Source organism: Lissotriton vulgaris, chromosome 11, assembly GCF_964263255.1.
Source record: "Lissotriton vulgaris chromosome 11, aLisVul1.2, whole genome shotgun sequence".
Taxonomy (NCBI): domain Eukaryota; kingdom Metazoa; phylum Chordata; class Amphibia; order Caudata; family Salamandridae; genus Lissotriton; species Lissotriton vulgaris.
In genome coordinates, this window is record NC_141699.1 from 778364688 (window position 1) to 778387911 (window position 23224).

General features: G+C 44.6%; 1 protein-coding gene across 1 annotated transcript in view; it reads left to right on the forward strand.

Moving 5' to 3' along the window:
* Positions 1-23224, forward strand: part of LOC147683491 (putative serine protease K12H4.7) — a 599324-nt gene that overhangs the window by 558849 nt on the left and 17251 nt on the right. Inside the window, exon 8 of the mRNA XM_086943904.1 lies at positions 8234-8442. Coding sequence (XP_086800030.1) covers positions 8234-8442 — 209 coding nt within the window. The remainder of the gene's footprint in view (positions 1-8233; positions 8443-23224) is intronic.

Here is a 23224-nt window from a genome sequence, read left to right on the forward strand (position 1 = left end):
CTAGAGGGAAGAAGTGTACAGCTACCTTAGATTTAGGGTTCCTAGGAATATCTACCATAAATTGGACCACAGAGGAGCCCTGGCTAGACAACAGGCTAGTGCCTAGAAGCCTGTCATGAGGACATTGGGCTGCAGGACTGTCTTCAAGAACTTTTCTTTTTTTTAAACGTTATTGTGCATGTAAATATGGTTACACTTACGGGTCTACAACCACAGGGGCCGGCCGCTAAACAGGGCAACGTCAATCAACATTTACCACAATTCCATCGCCGACATCCTAGAGTTACGGCAGTAATGCAGGATAATGTTCGTAGCAACTCAGGATGGAGCCAGAATACAATAGTATTTTGTTTTTTATAAAGGAAGAACAAAGAAAAGAAACAAAACAAGTCTCAAGGCCAAAAACATTGAACATGAAGTTGCGCCTGTGCGGGGGGGGGAGCCTCAATTGTAAGATGAACCGATATGTAAACAGTGGAATTGGTTGGGGGGGGTCAGTGGGGGGGATCAAAAAAGCAGTAACAAGTAAGAATTAGACAAGGAATGGTCGGATCAGAGGGATAAGGAGGCGTCTGGAGTATCTTGGAACGGGGGTGTACATATGTTCCCTCGATAGGTGTTTCACTGACTCCAGATTGCAGTCCACGCCCTAGGCTTGCCCCTATCCAAATACACAGTCTTCTCTCTGAACATACACCAATCCATATTTTCCTTCCATACTGACACGGTGGGCGGCCGCCGGGAACCCCACAGCTGCGCAATATCTCTCTTTGCGATCATATTCCCAAGGGCTGCCCACCGAGTCTGGGCGACGTTGTAATCATTCGGCTCCCACACATTCAACAAACATCTCCGGGCCTCAGGCAGCAAAGCAATCCCAGTGACACATTCCATCACAGCATGCACTCGATTCCAAAATGCGGCCACCTCCCGGCATTCCCAAATGATATGGAGGAAACTAGCACTCAATCCACAGCCACGCTTGCATAACCCATCCGCAGAAAAACCCATGGAGACCGACCGAGGACCTGTGACATACACACCATGAAGGATCTTAAGCTGGACAAGGTGGAGACGGGCGGGAATGGCCACCTCCTTAGGGGAAGATAGTGCGGACTGCCAGTCCTCATCATCCAGTTCCAGCCCGTCCCCAGTCCAGGCCTCCCTGAGGCGTACAAGGAGATCCGCCCGATTGTTAATCAATTTTTTATATATTAGTGAAATCGTACTATCGGGCAGATGACCATCGAGTATACGATCTTCCAGCGGGGGGGACTCAGGAATATTGGGATCGGAGGCGAAGACCGCGGCCATGGCATGACGTACCTGCGCATACCTAAAAAACTCCCTGTCACTCAGTTCATATTCATTCTTTAATGTCTCAAAAGTCTTGACAGCACCCTTAGCCCAAAGGTCACCCACTCTACTAATTCCAATCATATCCCATGTCTCAAAACCTTTCGTTGTCAGAGGCATCCCAATCTCTCCGACGCATACAATGGAGTCGCACGTGTCAATCTATCCTTCCAACCCACGGCAGCAGTTGCGTCACACCAGACTCGCACAGCAATCTTAGTAGGTCCTGTTAAATTTCTCCCTGCTCCCTTAGAATAGAGCGCCCTGTTGTAATTCCCACCCGGCAACTGATACTTGTCCATCTCAAATGCCGGGTTTGGGCTGGGTGCATACGCTGCGTGATTAATCACGCTCAACTGGGAGGCCCAATAGTACTGCCTGATATCCGGGAGCGCCATGCCCCCGTCATACCAGGGGAGGGTTAGCTTAGCGAGAGCGATTCTCGCGCGCCCATCCCAGATAAGCCGTCTCTGTAAGCTTTCCACCTCCCAGAAGTAACTCGCCGGGATGGTGTCGAGCGAGTTCTAAAGTGCATACAAAAACCGTGGCAGGGAGATCATTTTAAAGAGCGCGGCACGACCGAGCAGCGGCAATGGCAATTTACGCCAACGAACCACGTCAAGCTTCAGCCTCTGGAGAGGGGGGAGCAAACTACGCTCATAGCGAGCAACAGGGTCCAATGATATAAAGATCCCCAGATATTTGAATCCCGTATATGATACCTGAATGGGAAATCTACGCGGCAAGGGGGGGAAGACCACCCGAAATCACATAAACACAGGATTTGCTCCAGTTGATCACTAGACCTGAATTCTTGCCAAACGAGGTAAGAACATCGAACAAGACGTTAAGCGATTTTCGGGGGGAAGTGAGGTATAAAAGGATGTCATCCGCATAAAGCGAGATCTGATCTTCAAAATCGGGAGACCACTGAATACCTTTTATCGAAGGCTCCCAGCGGAGCCAAGCTGCGAGGGGCTCCAAGGCTAGCGCAAAAAGCAAGGGAGACAGCGGGCACACCTGTCTCGTACCTTTGCCAAGAGTGAAGGAATTGGATACCCGGCCGTTAACGAACACCTGAGCCAGTGGTTCCTTGTATAGTAGTTTCACCCACCCGATAAACTCCGAACCGAAACCAAATTTCTCGAGGGATGCCCAGAGATAGGGCCATTCGATAGTATCAAAGGCCATTGTGGCGTCCAAGGAAGCCAAGATGGCCGACTCTTGAAGTGACCCTGCCCTCGCAAGAACACCATGCAAGCCCCGCAAGTTGAGTGCGGTATTACGGTGCGGGATAAAACCAGATTGGGCCGGATGGATCAGGTCGGCAATCACCGTAATCAAACGGTTGGCCAGAACTTTAGCTAAAATTTTTGGTTCAGCGTTCAACAAAGAGATGGGCCTGTACGAGGAGCAACGATCCCGAGGCTTGCCCTCCTTGGGAATTACCACAATTGTAGCCAATCGCTGATCACAAGGGAGGGCGCCAAGGTCTCGTGATTCCATGAACATTTCTCGGAGATATGGTGCGACTTTATCAGGGCGCAATTTCTATAATTCGATGGGCAAACCATTCGGGCCCATGGCCTTGCCGGAGCGAACAGAACGAATAGCGATCGCAATCTCATCCGCAGACAAAGGAGCTTTCATCAGATCACGGTCCACCTCCGATAGGCGCGGCAACGTAATATCGCGTAGCAACAAATGGGAGTCTTCCTCATCCCTATCAGACACCGGGAATACACAGTACGAAAATAGTTCGCAAAACACTCCACAATCTCGCTCGGTTCAGTCACACACTCGTCATTCAAATTCCGAATCACGGGAACCACACGTTTCGCCCTTTCTTTCTTATCAAGCCACGCAATCAATTTACCCGCCTTGTCTCCTACATCATACAACCTGCCCTGTTGCTCCCTGTGCATTGTTTTGGCAGCATCCGTGACAAGGGACTTATAATCCAGCTGCTTTAGACCAAGGGCGTGGAGTCTATCATGGGTAACACCTAATTCTAAGTCATTCTCCAGTTCGACTTTTTCGGCCTCAAGACGCACAACCTCCTGATTCTTAGTTTTCTTAGCTTCAGAAATCAAGGATAAGGCCTGCCCACGAATGACAGTCTTGAAGGCTTCCCATAGTGACACAGATGAGGACACAGACCCCTCGTTGTCAAGGAAGTATTGATCTAGGGACTTTATCAAACTGGCAGGGGTTTTGGGATTACGCAAGTGCCAGGGGTTTATGGGAGCGACTCGCCCGCGCTACTCACTCCAGCATCCATACAAAGCCACACTGGGGAATGGTCTGAAATGCCCCGGGCAAGGTGTCGAATCTCTCTAATTGAAGGGGACTGGGCAGCAGGCATAAGGATGTAATTGAGTCTAGAAAGACTTCCATGAGCCCCAGAGAGAAAGGTGTACTGACTCTGCGTTGGATGCATCAACCTCCAGCCGTCTACCAGACCAAAAGTGTCCAAAAATCCACTAAGCCATGACTGGGATTTGAGAAGATCCCTGGGGGGATAACGATCTACGGTACCAGAAACAACAGAGTTAAAATCCCCACCCATAACCAAAATACCCTCCGGAAATCCCAGCAAAACTCGCCCAATATCTGAAAAAGTAGAGGTCTGGAGGCCCGAGGGAACATATATGGTGAGCAACGATATAGTCCTACCCTCCCATCTGCCAGTGAGGGTGGTGTAGCGTCCCCTGTCGTCAAGAATTACATCTTCTATCTCCAGGGGGAGAGAGGACCGAACGAGAATGCCCACCCCCCTAGAGCCAGTGGTGAAACCAGAGTGTGCAGCAAGGCGATAACCCCACCTATTCATGGCGTGACACGTGTTGCCCACCAGATGCGTCTCCTGTAAAAGAACCACATCGGGGGACAGGGGACGCAAAAATTGTAGCACCACACCCCGTTTTATCCTGTCGCCCAACCCATTAACATTCCAAGATATTAACCTCAACCCACTACCCCCATCCTAACAAGTGATGCAGAACTCACCCCACAAAGAGCACAACATTCGAGCCATAGAGAAAAACAATACATTGCCTTGAAGGAGAAGAACAAACTTACAAACAACCCTCCCCACCCCCAACCGAATCCTGTTACAACTCCCCCCTCCCTGCACCCCTGCATTAGACTAGAAAGCCACCCGTACTTGCAGTGTGCCTGTCGCCCTACCATTACCCAATCTACAAAAAGACCCTGGAGGAGGAAAGAGACCCACCACCCCCGCCACCCTCGGGCAGACAACAATGAACTACAAAAATAAGGAGATTATAGAACCCAGCTGCACAAAGTCAAATGTTAGGAGATCAGGGGCCGAGTCATCGTTTCTGCTCTTGCTCACCACCCTCGGCACCACCAGGGCGCTCAGTTCTGTCGTTCCGGGCAGGCAGAGAATCCAGCCAGTCACTCACATTCTCTGGTCGGTCAAAGAAAAATGTCCGGCCCTAGTATTTCACACGAAGCCTGGTAGGAAACAGCATAGCGTATTTCAGGCCCAAGTCGGAGACGTCGCTTCACGCCCTGAAAACCCATCCTTTGCCTCTGGACAAGTTGAGTGAAATCCGGGTAGAAGTTGACTGTAGAGTTTTCGAATTTTACCGGGCCGCTCACCCTCGAAGCCTGCAGGATAACATCCCAGTCTCTGAAGTGAAAAAGCTTGGCAATGATAGGCCTTGGAGGGGCGCCCAGTTTCGGCTTTCCACCCGGAACGCGGTGGGCACGCTCCACTGCAAAGAACTTGCTCAGTTCCGTAGGGGCAAGATGGTTCAAGACAAGGTCTTCCACCAGGAGGTCCATCGAATGGTTCTCGGGGTTTTCCGGGACACCTATGACGCGAATGTTGTTGTGTCTTGCCCTATTCTCGAAATCCTCCAGTCGATGAGACATGAGGTCATTGGTTGACTTCAGGTTGCCAATCTCAGTTTGAAGTTCGGACACATCGGCCGTGAGGCTAGAGGTCTTCAAATCCAACGATTTCACCTTCTCGTTGGTTTTAGACAAATCGGCTCTGATCAAGGTGACATCGATAGCAACTGTGTCAATTTTGTGAGCTAGAGCCTCATACTGCTGGCCGATGGTCTCCTTCATGCCAGCAATGGCGCTCATGATGTCGTGAAGAGACGGATCAGTAGGCACGGTTGAATCGTCCTTGGCGCCCTCCGGGGTACGGCTGGCGCCACCAGGGGATCCTTTAGGTTGTGAATACCGATCCATGACATTGGTTTGGACCGCCCCCCGCGAATGGGCACCTTAGTTTTCCGTTTCTCAGCGTCGCCCCTCGCCGCCATACTGTGAGATAAGCCCCGAAGGGGCCCGTGAGACCTGGTGAAAATGGCCGCCTGCGGGCAAATCACCAAAAGTCTACAACAGCAGGCTCGTGTGGCCGAGGTGAGGATGCAGTTCAACACAGCTGCGTAGAGGAGAGAAGGCACACTCTGGTACAACAGAGCCTGGGTGAATCTCCAACAGGCCGGAACTGTTGCGCCGTCAGACAATGCCAGGACCCAAAAGTGAAACCGAAAGTCAATGCAGGGCTACTGGGGGAAGACCCCTCAGCCGTTGTCCCGGCGTGTCAACTTGCCAAGTCCCCGGCTTACCGAGAGGTGGGCCTCGAAAGTTCGGATAAGCGTAACTTCGGCTCCCAAAGTCCAAATCAGAATTTTAAAAGAGCAAAGCGATCAGCGGAGGTTCATCTTCAAGAGCCCATCTGAAAATTTAGGATAACGTCAGGATAAATTGCAAAGAGTGGCGAGGGTCCCGGGAGCTCTGTGCTCACGCAGCCATCTCGGACGCTCGCGTAGCTCCTCCCCTTCAAGAACTTTTCTAGTATTTTTTTCAAGGTGAAAAGGTTTAAGCCTTATCCTGATCTGTTGCACCCTAGGCGGGTTAGAAAACCATGTAAGTCTCACGCAGATCTTTTTCCAAAGTTGAAAACGGGCTTGATGGCACTGCACGCTATAGGTGTTCAGCCTTGCTGAGTCCTTCCTCGCTAAAGTTTCCAGCCTTGCCACATTAGAGGTTTTTGAGAAGCAGAAAATGAATGTTTTTGACCAAGGTGAGACGATAAATCTGTCCAACAGGAGAAGCGACCTTGTTGGCCATTAAATCTATCTTTGTTCCCAATCAGAGCATTTGGCGCCTAAACCAGTGGCTTGGGTGGCAGCTGAATCACGACATATCCACTTTGAGTGCCACATCCTTTGACATTGCCCCAGTGAAGGAATTTGATTTCCATTCCATCACAATCACCCTGCTGTTTTTCAATGGTGCTTTACTTATTATATTTTTTGTAGTGCTTTTTGTCTTAAGACTTAAAAAAATTCCCATTGAAAGTTCCCCTTATCACTTTTCAATAATTTTGATGTCTTTTTGTTCATTAAATATTTCATTTGTTTTCTATATTGTTTTTGAAATGTTATTATGTTGTATTCTTTGTTTTGAAATTGCTGGCACTGCTTAAACTTAACAACTGTTCTCTGTGGATTGCCTCCCGCACCATAACTACCAGGGTTTGAGCAGAGATTCTGGAAGAATTTTGTTTTTGGTCTTACCACTCTCCCCTGAATTAACTCAATGTCTGACTCTCAGCCAGTGCTGGACATTCCACAGTTGGTTACAACCCATGCTGATGTGATGAAATTTAGGGTGAGATCGTCTCAGTGAGTCAGTTAGTAATAATCCTAGAGAGGTTTTTATGGTATATAATCTTTGAGAAAATGTGTGTTAGTCCAGGGTAGTTCAACATTGGCCGACAAACCCATAAATGATTTACAGGATTTTCACAAGAAGAAACTGACTTCAGGAAGTGATTTATTAATTGGGGTGAACTGGTGTCCACCACAAGTAATAAAATCACTGTCTTGTTGGGTCCAGTCAAAGATTTCGGTAATGTAAACCTAAGATCAACCCCTACTAGCTTTGGCACAGAACAGACCAGCTTAATTTAACGAAAATATGTAAGGCATTTAGAAGTACCAAAACAGATCAAATATCAAAATCATTGCATATTAAAAAACCCACTCCGATTCATAACATAATGACACCAAAGCAACAAAAATCCAGCATGGGGAACTAGAGAGATGTTTTTTTGTTTACGATTTAAGAGAAAATAGTGCCAAGAAGTGCAAAGTGCCTTTTGTGGTCAATGGTCATGGTAGATTGGAACCTAGGTGCAGTTTGAACCTGAGTGCAATAGAGGTCTGGTCTGGTCGGGTACAGGAAGTAGATTTGCCTTGGAGAGGATGGAATTAGGGAAGTCTGAAAAGGTTTTCTAGTCTCAATCTGAAAAGTTACTTTATCTTTTTCTGAGTAAAAACTCATTCCATGCAAGACAAACTTGAAATTAAATCCAGCACCAGTCACTTAGTTTTTGCAGTCTGTCCGCTTGGAGCTTTGGAGCAAAACGTTTTTGAACAATTACCATTTTGTTTATTTTTTGGTGCACACAGGAGCACACTTCCAAGGCTTCAAGCACCTCGGGGGGAGCACTTAGAGACTCTCGTGGTGTCAGGTAAAGGGCAACAGCAACGTAGAGTTTAGTTGAACGCCAGCTACCCCAAATATTCGGTAATTGGAAGACCCTTCTAAGGATTATCCCATGTTGTTCTGATATCTTGCAGATTTTTCTAGAATGACCATCTTTCTTGATTCAACAATTGTTGTATTTTCCCACTTTGGGCCATGTTATGCTTCATATCAAAACCTCATATTCACATCAATAAGTCCCAAATAGGGCATACATTTTAGTGCCTGTCTGATAACCTGGATTAAAACCATGGAAATGTGAAAATGACGAAAATTCTGTTTTCTTTTGGCAGCAACATAGGTTGCACTCATTATTTTCTTTCCTTGTTTTTTGCAGCTCCTATGTTCAGCAGTGCACCGATATATTTGGTCCAGACTTCAATCTTACAAGAGTTGTGAATGCTGCACAACAAACCAATGAGAATTATGGAGGCTGCAATATACAAAGCAGCAACATTATCTTCCCCAATGGCTTGATTGACCCATGGCACATCCTAGGATTGACCCGAAGTACCAGTTTGAATTTACCTGTTGTGCTTATGAATGGTAAGTGTTTTTCTTATTATTGATTTATTTGATAACTTGCTTATTAGTAAGGGCAAGTAGTTGTAAAATTGGATATGGACAATAATCGGTTATGAAAACCAATTTTAACTGCTCATGTTTTCATTTAACTTTTTATTCAACTCGCATTTACATTTGTTCTTCATGTCTCTCTGCTATGGTATGTTTATTTTTTCCTGATTAAGAAATGTTCATTTTTTCCCTCATCGTCCCTGGAATGATGCGTTACTCGTTTAATGTATATGTGTTTTTACAATTGTAATTCTTTTTTTAAATGTTGCTAGATTGTATATATTATGTATCTTTTTTTGGTCTTATAGACCAAAATAAAGAATTTTTGGATTGGATTGGCTATGGTAATGCTAACATTGACAAGGCTAATAAGGCTTCTCTTTCATATGGCACTATTGTATGCATTATACATTTAATAAAACAATGAGAATATATGTATGCTTTTTAGGTTTCACTTGTAATTGTGCTTGCACCCTTTTGGCAAACAAATTGTTTTAAATACATATTGCATACAGATAAAAAGGCGCTTCAAGTCTGCTTCCTTCCACTATTGGCTTGAGACATTGTTAAATACGTCTTGGATCATCCCACAGTAGCATTTTATTCTCACCGCTTTCTATCAGCTTAGACGTGTCCTTTTGCTTTTTGTGAAATGTACGAGGAACTATTTTATTTCCGAAAAGCAGCCTCTGTCATCACACATTTAATTCTTTATTTTTATTTGTGGATTGTATGTACAAAGCAATTTCTTTTGCACTGTAGCTGGGAATATTTTACATGCTTACAGAAAACACACCCAAAGGTGGGACAAAGAGTAGCGTTCGAACAATAAAAAGAAACCAATTTAGAACAGGCACAGGAAGCAACAAATGGGAAGCGTGGGCGTGGTCTATCCACTCTTATGGATTACAGCATGCCTTGCAGAGCAGCGCATGCCCACTGCCTCTAGTCTGAACCTAAAAACCAGGTCAGAACAATTCAATTCTCCTCTGTTGTGCAACGGGCTTTAACATTTAGACACTCATATCCCCTTCTCAATGTGCACACAAGACTCATAACATCCTTCTTCCTAACCCAAAAGATAGTGAGACAACACACGCGGAACACACACACAAGCGGGCGCACCCTCACTCCCACACAGACACCAGTTAATAATGTGAACAAAATCACTTTGCAGAGCAAGCACCTTCGTTCAACAAAAGCTTCAGGCTCTTAAGCTTGTTCACTTTCCTCACTTCACTCCCATCTGTACCCTCCTTTCCATCTTCTCACAAACCTACAACCGGTACCAGCACTTCACAGCTTTCAGTACTGCCTTCAATGGAAGCACCACCACCTCCCTCTTTTCTTTAATAGAGCCTTTCTTCCTTTATGCTTCAAAACAAACTGACCCATGCCACAGTGCTCGGACGCCAGACCTTGCCATCGCAGGTATGGTGTTGCTAAAGTATGCCTCTGCTCAAGCAACTTTGATCCCATTTTGATTTGGCCACTCCATCTTACTCACACCCTTTCTAGTTTCATGATGTTCATTAAACGTTTCCTTAGCCTGCTTCATCCTTTCCGTTGCTACAGCCATAGACTGGCCTGCTCATGTGGACAGAAGTATCCATCCCGGCATGCCTTGGGGTTGACCACACTTTATCTCATGAAATTAAACCAATACTGGTCTAGCCAATGCTAGGATTCCAGGTAATTTGTTGGTTGTTTTAACATGTGAGGTAGTGGTGAATGAGCCAGAGCTAAGCCTGAAGGCCAGTTTGGCTCAAAGAGCCAAAGCACTAGCAGACTCTACAAAAAGTCACCTCAACTGGAAAATATGTTATAAATCAAAGATATTAGATAAGTTGTGTGAGACCATCCCTTCCTGATCACACAGTCTCCCTGACAAATCCATATCTTCTAAGCAATATAGAGATTGCAGCTCACAGATTACAACACTGAACCAATCCCAGAATACCCCACACTGTGCAACATTCACTAAACACGTTGTGCAACTTGTGTCGAGCATTAATAAATCAAACATCCTGATGCAGCTTCCACTTAGAGATCATGCATTGTGAGAGTGGAGCGGCCAGGCAGAAGAAAAGCTCCAGACAAGGCGTTCCCTACAAGATTTAACTCTGTGTGATCCTGGGTGGAAAGTTGTTGTAGGTAAGCAACAGTTCTGCTGACCAAAGCCTGCACATTGTCATGTCTTTTAAGTAGCGCCCAGACCGCCATACCCCAACCTCCCATGGTCCACGCGAAGTCGAAACAGTTCTTATTCCTTCTGCACCCGTCCTTCTATAAACCAGAAGGGCATGCTGCTAAAACCAGCATCCAAAAGATGGAACAATTAGTGTGTTCTGTTTGACCCTTCGCATCACCTTCCTTGCTTGGAAGGAGAGAGATGCTGCTGATCTCCCTCAACATATGCAGATACGGATTAGTAGGCACCTTATCTCACTTATCTCAGTCCTTCACTCCCCCCGCCCACCCCCAACTGCCAATGGATTAGTCAGGGGTAACTCAATGAAAATCGTGCCACTGGCCATCAACTTTTTCTGCTGCACCAAGAAGGCTATAAAGTTACAAGCCTCGTCTTGACTTATTTTTGGCTTGCGTGTCCATGGGTACTTTGGGCCAAGCAAGGATCAGATTGTAGCCAGGCACAAGCCTTCAGTGGCTCGCCCACGTTTGTAGATTGTAGCCTGGAAGGGGATGTTGTACATGGGTATGAAGTTGGTCAGGTGTGTTGGATTTGAAGAGGGTCTTTTCAGAATGGCTTTTGTCTATTCTAATTTGTATTGGGCGTGGACCGTCCTTTCTTAAAGAGGCTTTTGGAATGCTGTGTGTCAGTCTTAACTCGTTGTGGATGATTACTACGCCATTTGAACATTCCTCATCGATTGAATGCTTGAGGTAGCAATATTTGTTTTTGGCAGCATTGTGCAGTTCAGTGCTGAAGTGGCATAGTTGTACGAGAGTAAATAATGTTAAAGTGCTTGAGGCTGACTAGACCACACGAGTTTTCAAATCTTCCTCTGTCCCCGCCAGCCGCCTCTTACCCGTATCATAACGAGGCAGTTATGCTCAAGGAAAGCACAACACAGATTTATGAAACCCAGTGCTTTAAATGGGCCGGTCCTGCCCGGTACTGAGTACCTGCACTTTTTTATTTTGAGAGGGAGAGTACCGACACTTTTCAAGAGTGACGCAATACATTTAATTGGAGAGTACCGGCATTTCTCCGAAACAAGAAGGTACTCTGGTTCAGAGGACCTGCACTTCTATTTTTCCATTTGAAGCACTGATGAAACCTATGCATATTTCACTGATACATACATATTTTGGTATTGGAAACGGTTACCTTTGTACGATCACAGCTTTGTTAATAAATGGTGCATCACAGCCTAAAACACTAAAATGGCATTGTGGATAAAGATACGGGGAAAATACGTCTCCCCACTGGCCAATTCACTGGTATGGGCTGCTGAATCGCTTTAAGAGCCTGTGGGAAGGAAATAGTTGTATTTGAAAAAATACAGACTGTGACCATGAACTATATATTTTTTTAAACTTGCCAACCGTGCCTGGTTTTTAGAAACCTGAATATGCGACGTATGTTAATACAGGGGTTGTGAAAGCCATCGCCATGGTTTCCAGGCACGAAGCCCAATACATCTCTGCAACTTTGCCACTGAAAAGTCAATCTCATAAGTATGCACCGTTCGCACCTCTCGCCTGTTCTCCTAACTAGAGAACAGCGGTCTCCTAGGAAAACCTTGTCAGCAGCAAGGAATGGAATCATCGCTGTAAATGTTTATTTAGGTCAAAATTCAAATGTTTATGCATCTGGCAGACTTGAAAGGAGGGCAGAGATCACTTTGATCTTTAGTGTGCGCACACAGAAAAATATAAGAAGATTCTGGAGCTTATTTTCACTGTAAATAAATGTTTTGTTGGAATAAAGGTCTTGCAAAGCACTTCTGGAAACAGACGGGAATCCTGGTTGGTAATTAAATGCCTCCTGCATCTGAAAGTGAGTGAAGAAAGGGTGATTGTAATAGGCAAGGTTTGTGAATACTTCCAAGATGCATTTTGTAGTGTCTTGCGAGATAGCAATGACGGAGCCCTTTTGGCGCCCGATGGACTCCGTAGAGTTGCGACGTAAGTGTTAGAGCGGAATGCAATGAACGCTGATTTAGAATGTTGAATTCACGGTTACACGCAGTGGAATGAAGACGTGCAATACTAAGCTCCGTGTGGCATAGTCACTGGCCGGAACCCAGGCTAGGGACGACGCTACACATATGATGTTAAGATAAGCTGGAAGGCAGATTGTAACACAGTTGTGAACCTTAGTCCAGTGTCTATGACCGCATAGGCTGCGATGCAAATTGCAGAAGTCTACAGTTTATTGGCAAATTCAGTGTGACTTTTTGGAGGAAGGACTGCAGGTTTGGCAGACCACAGACTGTATTACATACACACAGTGCCCTGGGGGCTCAATAGGTGTGTGTACACATGATCACTACAGAATTACAGCAGGGTACGTAAACGGTTTTGCGACCCTTCTGTGCTACCCATAGCGCTGGCACACCTGTAGAACCAGCACTATCTTCTGTGGTCATTTAGTTTGCCTCTGTTTTTCCTTGTGTACTGCACAAATATATTTTGTTTTTTTACTTACATACTGATGTCTATTGCACAAAGTTCACCAGGTTTGAAAGTAAAATGAGTAAAGGAGGCATTCAGTGAAAACCACTTTCAGAGCACTATATAAAGAATTTCTAATTTTCAGAGTAAGAGAAACACTCAGTAAAAAAAAAATTCTGAGCACAATAAAAAAAACATTCACTTTGACAAGAGAAAAAAATCCTTGGTCACCTTATTTCGGGTTCTTACATAGCTCCCTCTTCTAAGAAGCTAATGCTTAAAGCCCCCTCGCCCGGTCTGCCCATCAGGCCTTTGAGACCAGAGCACCCGCTGGAAAGTTGCAAACCGAAACGGTCTGTAACTTCAAATGATTATTAAAAAAAAAAAAAAAAAAAACCTTCTAGTTCGTTAAATGAGTAGCTGACAAGCCTTACAAATACATCAATAAAGGGAACAACAAAATGGATTTGCGCAACAACATGAATATTTCTGCCGCTACACCGTTACAGCTAATGCACCGCTCGGCAACTACTTTCCTTTCCCTGAGCTGCTCCTATGAAGCCGGTCCGTCTAGCAGTGCCAGAGTGCCTGATTATCCAGTCCAACATGGGCAAAGGAAAGTTTATTCCTGTCTGCCGAAAGTATCAAGGTATGACAACTGGGGTTGTATGTTGGAACAACGAGTTCCTCAACAGCGACTTCCTTAACAACTCAGTAGCTACAACGACAGCGTCTTAACCATTACCGCACATTCTTTTACCACACATTTGTGTGGTAAAGGCATGCATGGTAAAATCCATCTGTGGCTACCCCCACCCCAAATCTCTAACCCAAACCCCTCCCACCCCCTAAAAACTACCCCAAACCCGCACCCCCTAAAAACTATCCCACCCCTAAAAACTAACCTGAATCCCTCCCACCCCCTAAAAAGTAACCCGAATCCCTCCCACCCCCACCCCGTAAAAACTAACCTGAATCCCTCCCACCACCCCTAAAAACTAACCCGAATCCCTCCCACTCCCTAAAAACTACCCCAAACACCTCCCACCCTGTAAAAACTACCCTGTACCCCGACCCCCTAAAAAATAACCTGAACCCTTTCAAACTACACCAAATCCCCACACTGTAAAAATTATCGAACCCACTAAGATCTTCCCCCAAACCCCCCTAAAAACTAACCCGAATCCCTCTCGCCCGCTAAAAACTAACCTGAACCCCTCCCACCCCTAAAAACGACCCTGAACCCCACCCCTAAAAACGAACAGAACCCCTTAAAACTACCCCAAAGCCCCACCCCTAAAACAATCCCATACACCTCCCACCCCCTAAAAACGACCCCAAACCCCCTACCCCCTATAAAGTTCCCTGAATCCCTCCCATCCCCTAAAAACTACCCCATACCTCTCCCATTCCCTAAAAGCTACCCTGAAACCCTCCCACCCCCAAATGTTTCCCCGAGGTCCTCTCTCCTGTCCTGTTCCTGTCCGACACTCCTCTCTCCCTGCCCATCCCGAACACTAGACCGACTTAGCCTTAACCATGCATGTGCGTGGTTAAGGCTATCGTTGTTCGGGCAAGTCGTTGTTTGGTTTGCATGATTCCGGAACTCGTTGTTCCGGATGTTTCCCTACATCTGGCAGTGGGTAATGGAATGACACTGTTACCAAGTGGGTTGTATTACAATTACATTTTATTTACAGTATGAAACATTTCGGCTTCTACAAACTTATAGCTGCATTACTTACTTTACTAAAAACAATTTTAAACAACCTGTTTAAAGCAAAATAATATTTAAAGCAAAATAAACATCAACATTAAACAGTTTTCAATGCTAATTAAAATAATGGAAGTCTTTTTTTACTCCTCGGTTCTAAATATTCAGGAGAAAAAACAAATAATATACGGGTCTGCATGTGCTTCACGATTTTCTGCTAGGTGCCCCAAATCACTTTAAATTTGCCTTAAACCTGTACAAAAGTTGATCATACATCTCCTAACATTGGGCTTCAAATTGTCTTGGTTATATAAAATGCATCATTCCTTGTTCTGACGTAGATATTACTGGTAGTGGACCATGCTTTTAATGGACTACGCAAGGTCCAACTCAAAGTTCCTGACTAAATCATGGTTGATTTTCTCCTTTCAAAGGCAAGTTTTTTTGGAAACTCCGGATGAACTTCTGTAACAAATCCTAATTTATCTTTCAGTGCCTAAAGGGCAGGGAGAGGGAGTTTGTGACTATTTTTCATAAGAAGTACTGAGAAGCAACCAAGCCATGGCTTTCTGATAGTTTCTTTTTTTAAATCTTATTATCATTTTGAATATATCAACAATCAGGGCTGGACTTGCCGTAGCGGGCACCCGGCAATCCCCCGGTGCGCCGCACGGGTGGGGGCCGGGTTTACCCCCTTGTGGGCCGTTTTTTTTTACAGGGCCGTTTTTTGCAGCATAGCTGCAAAATCGGACCTGTACCATAATCGGCCGAAAACCGGCCCCGGCAAAGAGCTCGGCGACACCCACAACCCCTCCCCCCTCGAGTGGGGAGGGGGGCCGCTGAGCCCTTTGCCAGGGCCGGTTGTGGTTCCCTGTTAACAAACAATCTATCATTTTTTTCATGTTAACCCCTTATCTGCGGCGGCAATTCCGCTGCAGCGCTGGGGGGGGGGGGGGGGGGGGGGGGCGAGCGGCGCTCGCATGCTCGTGACGGAGCCGCTCCGTCACGAGCCGCGGTTGCGCTGTGCTCATGACGGAGCGGTTCCGTCATGGCCCCGCCCGCTTAATAGAACGCGCCGCGCAGGCGCGAAATCAGCGCCGCGCAGGCGCGGCGGCAGGGCCATGACGGAACCGCTCCGTCATGAGCACAGCGCAACCGCGGCTCATGACGGAGCGGCTCCGTCATGAGCATACAAGGGGTTAAAAAGATGAGTGTAGTCCATCAAAAAGATTTCCTATTTTAGAATGGATCTGTTTATTGGTCATTTATCAATCGCAGTCAAGTTTATGTGGGTTGTCTGTGACTTCATAAATTTGAAATTATTATTACTTCCCCACAGTAGGAGAAGTTGAAGTTTTACAGTTGTAGGCTGTCTCTTTTAGCCAGTCTTAGGAAGGGCTTTTCGGCTCTTGTGTATTCATCTTCTTGAATGTTCAGTAGGGATGCTTTAGATTTATATTCTACTATGCAACCTAGTATTGTTTGTAATATGTCGGAGAGTCCTACCAGACCAAACAGTGTGAAGGAAATCTCCTCTTTATATATGTAATCTCAGACAAGTGGAGTCTGAGCTCTGTTGCGTTTTCCATAGTCTTTACGTGTTAAATAAACTCTGTATAAATATTTGAAACAAATTAGACGATATCTAGTTGACCTCCCCGATTCTCTGAGTGCTTTTAGAGGCAACAGCCATTCCTCATCCATGAGGTCCCTGACATCAGTCTCCTGGGCATCCCTTAATTTATGAAAGCTTTCAATATTGTTTATCTTCAAGAATTTGTTCTAGGGTGATGCACCCTCTCTGTGGCTGTTGTCATTGTGATATTTGACTCCAGGAGGCAGTAGCCACAGTCTTTTTGACCTAAACCAACTAAGGTCACAAAGCATGCCCATTATGTAGGTATCGAAACAAATAGGTGTGTATCAACCCATAGTAAATTCTATTACAGCAAATGATTTATTGATTTTGGAGCAGGAAAAATTGCATAGTGTAGAGATACAGAGCCAGTCCAAATCTCTAAATCTTCTTGAGCATCGACGGATGGGAAATTCCTAAATACCCAAAGAGGAGTTGTACCAGTGACTTTGTTGAACCATTGCATTTGTCTGAGTGTAGTGTGCAATGCTGTCCAGCATTACTCTAGTGACTAGCAGTAGACATTGAGATGGTCAACCACCATGTAAGTAATGCATGGAGGAAATCTTGCCCACTGGTCTCAAGAAGGGCCATACTTTTGGTCATTTATTACTTTCAGGTGTGTGGCTCCCTAATAAGAGATAAGGTATCCCCTGTCCAGCATTCCATCATAAGTGGATGTACAGCACCTGGTCATTATCTGTCATACGAATGATATCAGTAATGACATAAGTATTGTGAAGAACCAGGTATGGAGTCTCACTGGGTTGTTTTGTATAATGTGCAGGACTTTAGAGGGAAGGATCATTTTGATCAAAGTTATTCTTACCATTATAGCGATTGAGCAGACCAATGGAGGCCATCTGCGTATTCGCTCTAATAGGTGCTGTTTATTTTCCACTCTGGCTATAACTTCTTTATTTGATATGATTACTCCTAGACACCGAATATGTTGTTTTTACTTGTACACCTACTTGATCGGACCAGGTCTTGTAGTTGGTATCAAGGAACAAAGGAAGAAACATGTCTAATTCTGGTTCACCTTCAGTCTAGAGTGCAATCCAGGAATAAGCAGTCCCAAGAGATGATAGCAAAAGACTTCTATATATTAGTAGGAGAACCTGGGGTTTATTCTAGTCTGCCATTTACAGCTGGGAATTGTAAACTCGTAGGATATTATGACAAGTTGATCTCCCCTAAAGCTGCTTTTATCTACATGGATTAGACTTTGAGTAATTGGTTCATGAAAATCGTTACAAAGATATTGGCCTCTAAAAGGGAGCTGCTGCTTTCTAGCGGATCTGATTAAGAATAACTGTTGTGTACTTCAGAGTGCATTTGGGAAGCTTCCTGTGGCTTTTGTATTTGTGTACAGGTGATTCAGGGGTTCAGGAAGTGAGGAGATCGGTTTGACCCTGCTGCTTTCCTGGATGCTAGTTGTGAAGTGGCCTAAGATATTTCCTCAAGTGTTAGTATTTCATCTAGATGAATTAATTATTCGTTAGAGAGACGAGGAATGGAGAGTGTAATTAAATCTGTTAGGACCTCCTGTGAGATTGTTACCAAAGGTCTAGATAGGATGCTATAATATTAAGTGATTTCATTTGCTATGTCTACAGTGTGTGACTGAGCTTTCATTTTTGCTATTTATTTGGCATATTTGGCATATCTTTGGCTTAATCAGTAAAGTAACTTAACCAATTTGTTACCCTGGTCATAGAGTTGTGCAGAGAGGTCTACCATATTGTTTTAGCCTCCTCAGTTAGGGACTGTTGCTATTTCAATTAAGCATTTTGTAGCTGTTGTGTATAATCCTCTATTCCACCCTTTCTGTTTATTTTAGGGTTTAAGTACTTTGGACTCCAGCTCTATCTTTACTGCCTGTTTGTGTTTCTAATATATTATTATACCAAGTGTCTTGCCTCACAAGACTACGTTGTGTATCTCCTAGATAATGGCCAGCAAGGTAGTAGAGTAAGTGTTAGATTAGAAATAGAGGTGTGCCATCTTTAGGTTTGTCTCTGAAAGTTGGTTTGAATAACTTGCCTTTTTAAAAGATAGGTAGGGTTACACTTCTATGCCAGGATGAAGGTACCATTTTATTTATTTATTTATTTATTTTTTGGGTTGGGATATAGACCATTTTATTTTTGACAGCCCTTGAACAGAATTTTTTTAATTGTTCTATATTTTGTTGTAATCTGGTTACAAGGGAAGCCATTAATCACCTACACCTTAGACGGCTGAGATTGATTTGCCAAGCCTATGATTTTGGAACAGGGTTCTTCCATGGACTGTGCAAATTCCAAGGTTTATTGAGCTTAATAATTGTAAAGGGGCAGTAGATACCACTAGCTTACCTCTTTGGGACACAATCTTTTTGTAGAGTGGGTTGATTACCTTGTTAATATCACTTAACTGTAGATCCAGCCACAAATATAATTTGCCAGCTTTCAGTTATAGTATTTTTGCTATAAAGATATACAATCCGTAACCAGGTCGCTAGGTATAATTACCCAGAATATTCCCTGTTATTCCTCTTTACAGAATGGCAACATTTAATGATCAGGCTAAGAGTGGCCTCCCTCTTTGATTAGCAGTCTAATTATAAAAGAAACTGGGGAGTGAATGAACCATTGCTTATTTTGCATTGAGAAGTTACTAGCATCATAAAGAGTTAATGCGACTCAATGTTAAAATCGCCTATTAACTGCTGTGGGATTATCCATTTGATATTCACCACCACCTTTGGTATCTCTTCAGAAATTGGCAAATTTCTTTTTTCCAGGGAATATAGACATTTGTAATGACCATTTCCTTCATCATTTTCCAGTTATGTTACTTAGAGATTTCTAGATATGTAAATTGTAAAAATTGGACTTTAAACTTTTGTTGGCATTTTTTGTCCATGGTGCCCTTCTAGCCTTGGAGGGATATTATAGAGTATAACAGAGATGAGCCGGTGATATTTTCTGTGTACTATGTTGCCGGTGATTTTTTATTGCCTGAATCAAGTCATAAATACACTGCTGTAGATCGACTTCTACGTCAAGTTTTGTAATTATTTGCTATTCACCATTTTCCTAGTACAAAATTCAGAAAGTTGTGCCAAGACAAACTCTTCTTTGATCCTTTCCTATCCTGGCAATGATCTTAGATTTGCTCCAGGGTGGGAAGAAGAATGGAATAATCCAAAACTTTGTGGGGTGTAGAGAAAGATGTTTCTCAACAGGCAAAATGTTTCCTTGTAGACAAGAAACGACCAGACAAAATGTGCCATTGTACTGCAGGACTGCCTTTCGCCAGTGTGTAATTGTACCAAGTATACAATTCTCTATTAGAATAATATGTGTTAAAAAAAATTGCATGGCTTAGCAGAAATTGCCAGACAAAATTCTACTGAGTTATGCGATTTTTAAAAAAAAGTTACATCTGCCCATGATTAGTTTTATGGGTGGTGATTTATCATTCCCTTTTTGGATCATAACACAGTGTTTGAATCTTGCAAAAGCGATGGAGACTGTTGCCTCACCGCCGTTCTCCTTAAAATTGCAGGACTATTTAAGTAGGACCAGATTAAAAATAAACTTGACAGACCTAGATTGCTGGACTTTAACAGAATTGGGCACTGTTAATAACTCCTTCAGGCCCACAGATCAAGCAACTTTTGACAGTTTTGGAAAATGTGTGGATGAATTAGGCAGTGCGATTCAAATTTGTTCCAAGAACCTTGCAACAGCTATAAAACTTAGTTCCCAAATTCCAAGCAGCTATGAAAAGAGACCTCTCTCACTTGCATCACATCCAAATACTAATCAAAGCAAATTGAATTCTCACAGCTCCTAGCATCTACTGTCCACAAAAAGATGATGGAGAGAATGCTGAACATTGTCAAACATTCACACCACTGCAGAGATCTGGACCTTAGTCCATTGTGTTTTGGCTGACCATGCCATTCCAGTTTGGACCCAGCCATATGCAAATCAGTCTTGACCCTTGTTCCCATGGGAACAGCGTGGCCTGAAATGCAAGGCCAGGTCCTCCTGGACCGGAAATGAGCATCCTGGGCCCAGTTTCGGGGTATCACCCATCATCAGCCAGGCTTGCTTGAATCCAATGCCATAATGAGCACGGGATGCACATTTGGGCTTACCCTTCCCACTTAGGACGCCTATAACAACGCAAAAAGATTCCACAAGCATTAAAACTAAACAGTAAGAATCTCTGTTTTGTTTGGTAAAGGTTTTAAACAAAGGGTTCAAGTTTCCACTTCTGACATTTTTATTTTCCTTGTTCCAATAAAAAAAGTTTATTGGTTGTGGCAAAATGCCCAATAGGATATTTTTTCTAACAGACACTGCAAAGGAATGATGACCTTTTGAGAGTTGCCTAATTTTTAGTGCAACATAAATAGGAACTCCTTATAAGAAGGTGCATGACACAATTTATCAGGGGGTTGCATGCACTGCATCTTTGCCCACAAACACCGAATACAACTGGATGTTTACAAACTCCTTCAAGCGCAGCTATGTCTATAGTTAGTGATCGTGATGCAATCGGTCTAGGGTCTTGCAGATAGGTGGTGAACAGCTTCACCCAAGAGTTTGGAACAACATCAGAGCCATTGAATGCATCATGGTTGGTTGCTTTGCAAGGTGCAGGATTGAAACGTCATGGCCACCTCTAGAGTGGGCCTCTATGTAGAAAGACCATGGAATACCACTAGTTCATTTTAAATATTACCTATATATAGTCTATGATTCTGTCCCTTGAAATGTATCCAGAAGGCTAGTTAACAGGTCTAGTATTAGAACTGAATAAATCCCAGAAAGGTGGCAAGGAACTAGATTATTTACAATCCTCTCTGCTGCCCTACTCACTCAAGTTCTATGTCAAATCAAAACATAATGGAGATGATATGGTAACATTGAATTTCCAACATCCACAACAGAGACCAATATTGGCCAAATCACTGAGGTGTTTCTGAATCAGCATGTGTTCTAACTATTTCCCTAACGGAATACTGGATCGGTATTTAATGGAGCTTGAACGTTTTTGCGGAGCCAGTATATTGCGATTGAATGCCTACCAGAGCTCTCAGGTTGGTAATCAGAGGAGCAACGAGGGGAATGGAGATCTGCGAGTATTTTAGGGCGTGCTTGAAGGCTTATTTACCTTGACGTGAGAATGAGAAGCTGGTGAAGCCGTCCATATCGCTCTTGATACAGCAATAGTGATGTTGATAACAAAGTATAAGACTTTATTGAAATGGTCAGTTACTTTTCTGGAAGATATCAAGGCCAATACAGCCCCCACAAATTGAGTATGTAGTAGACCCACTGGTTTTAGCAGTTTTGTTTTTTTATTGGAGTCGCTCTAGAGAAAATTAGTCAAACTGCAGCCTAGAAAATGTTTCTAATGACTTCAAGAGAACACCTATTTTCCTGCCATTGATTTCCTATAGCATCATCAACTGCTGCACTTTGTGATGTCACAGTATATAAGGAAAAGGCTCACGACATACTTTTTTTAGGTCAAAGCCTAGCGTAAGACTGCGCATATGCGCAGTCTCGCTGCTGAGATTTACTGTCATCAGGAGTGTTCACTAGCGGGCTTTAAGTCCCGCCCCTCTTTTCCATTGGCCGGCATCACCGTTTAGGCTAAACGGTGGCCAGCCATTGGAAAAGAGCTTCCAGTGACGTACACTTTTCTCTGTTGGAGCCGTCCCACTTGGACTGGCTGCTCTGACTTACTGCTGGCGTAAAAGCTTTGTTATCTTTATGGGGCGAAACACATGGCCCCATAAAGATAACAAACCTGGCCAGGCCGTCCAAGTGGGACGGCAGAAATAAAAAAAGTCGACGTCAGCTGCGAGCGCTTGTTATCACTGACCGGAGGTGTCCTGTGACCTTCCCACTGGAAGTTCTAAGGCTGGGGAGGGACTGCTCCCCTCCGCAGCAATTGGCTGAAAGCTGCAGCGGACCGGGGGAGCAGAAACTGCACTGCACAAAGAAGCTGCTAGGAAGGTGACAATTAAAATGTATAAAACATTAAAACACAATTTCATCACATCATTTTAAAAGACACAAACATATACTATTAAAACAAAGGGTTATTTAAGAAGTGCCGCTTACTCGAACAGCTAGTACTGCCACAGTGCCCGTTCTACTGAAAGACAAGGGGAGAGCAGCCTACGAGTCACTCCCCCCGCGGCAAAAGGAGAGGGCCGCTCCAGCACCCCAGTCACAACCTCCCACAACACAGCACGGGCCGGGGCACGGAGGTTAGCTCACAAGTCCACCGCACGCAAGGGGAGGCCGTGGTCTCTAGTGCCCCTTAAGTGCAGCTACTTGGGTGATGTGTTGCCAAGCCAGGACGGCAGCCCCAGCTCCACATCGGCAGGCGCCTCTCAGAGTCCGTAACGGTCCGGGAATTACAGTTCGTTGGCAGCCACGTCGATCCCACCTCACCTCGCAAGCCAGTCCAACCACAGCTTACAGTAGGAACACACTGGCGCAGATGGTCCAGCCATGGCACCGCTCTCAACAGGACACTACAGCACTGCCAAAGCAGAGGGAAGCCCAGGTGAGCGCGGATAGTCCTATCTGCTTTACAGCACTGCAGTGGCCATTTTGCATCTTGGACTGACTCCCTGCGTCTCAGGTCTGATATTTCAGTGACGGCTTCGCCCTCAAGCTAGTAAAGCCACATGTTTGCTACCGCAAGTGTCATTAGTGAATTCCCTCCACTTATGGCAGCAG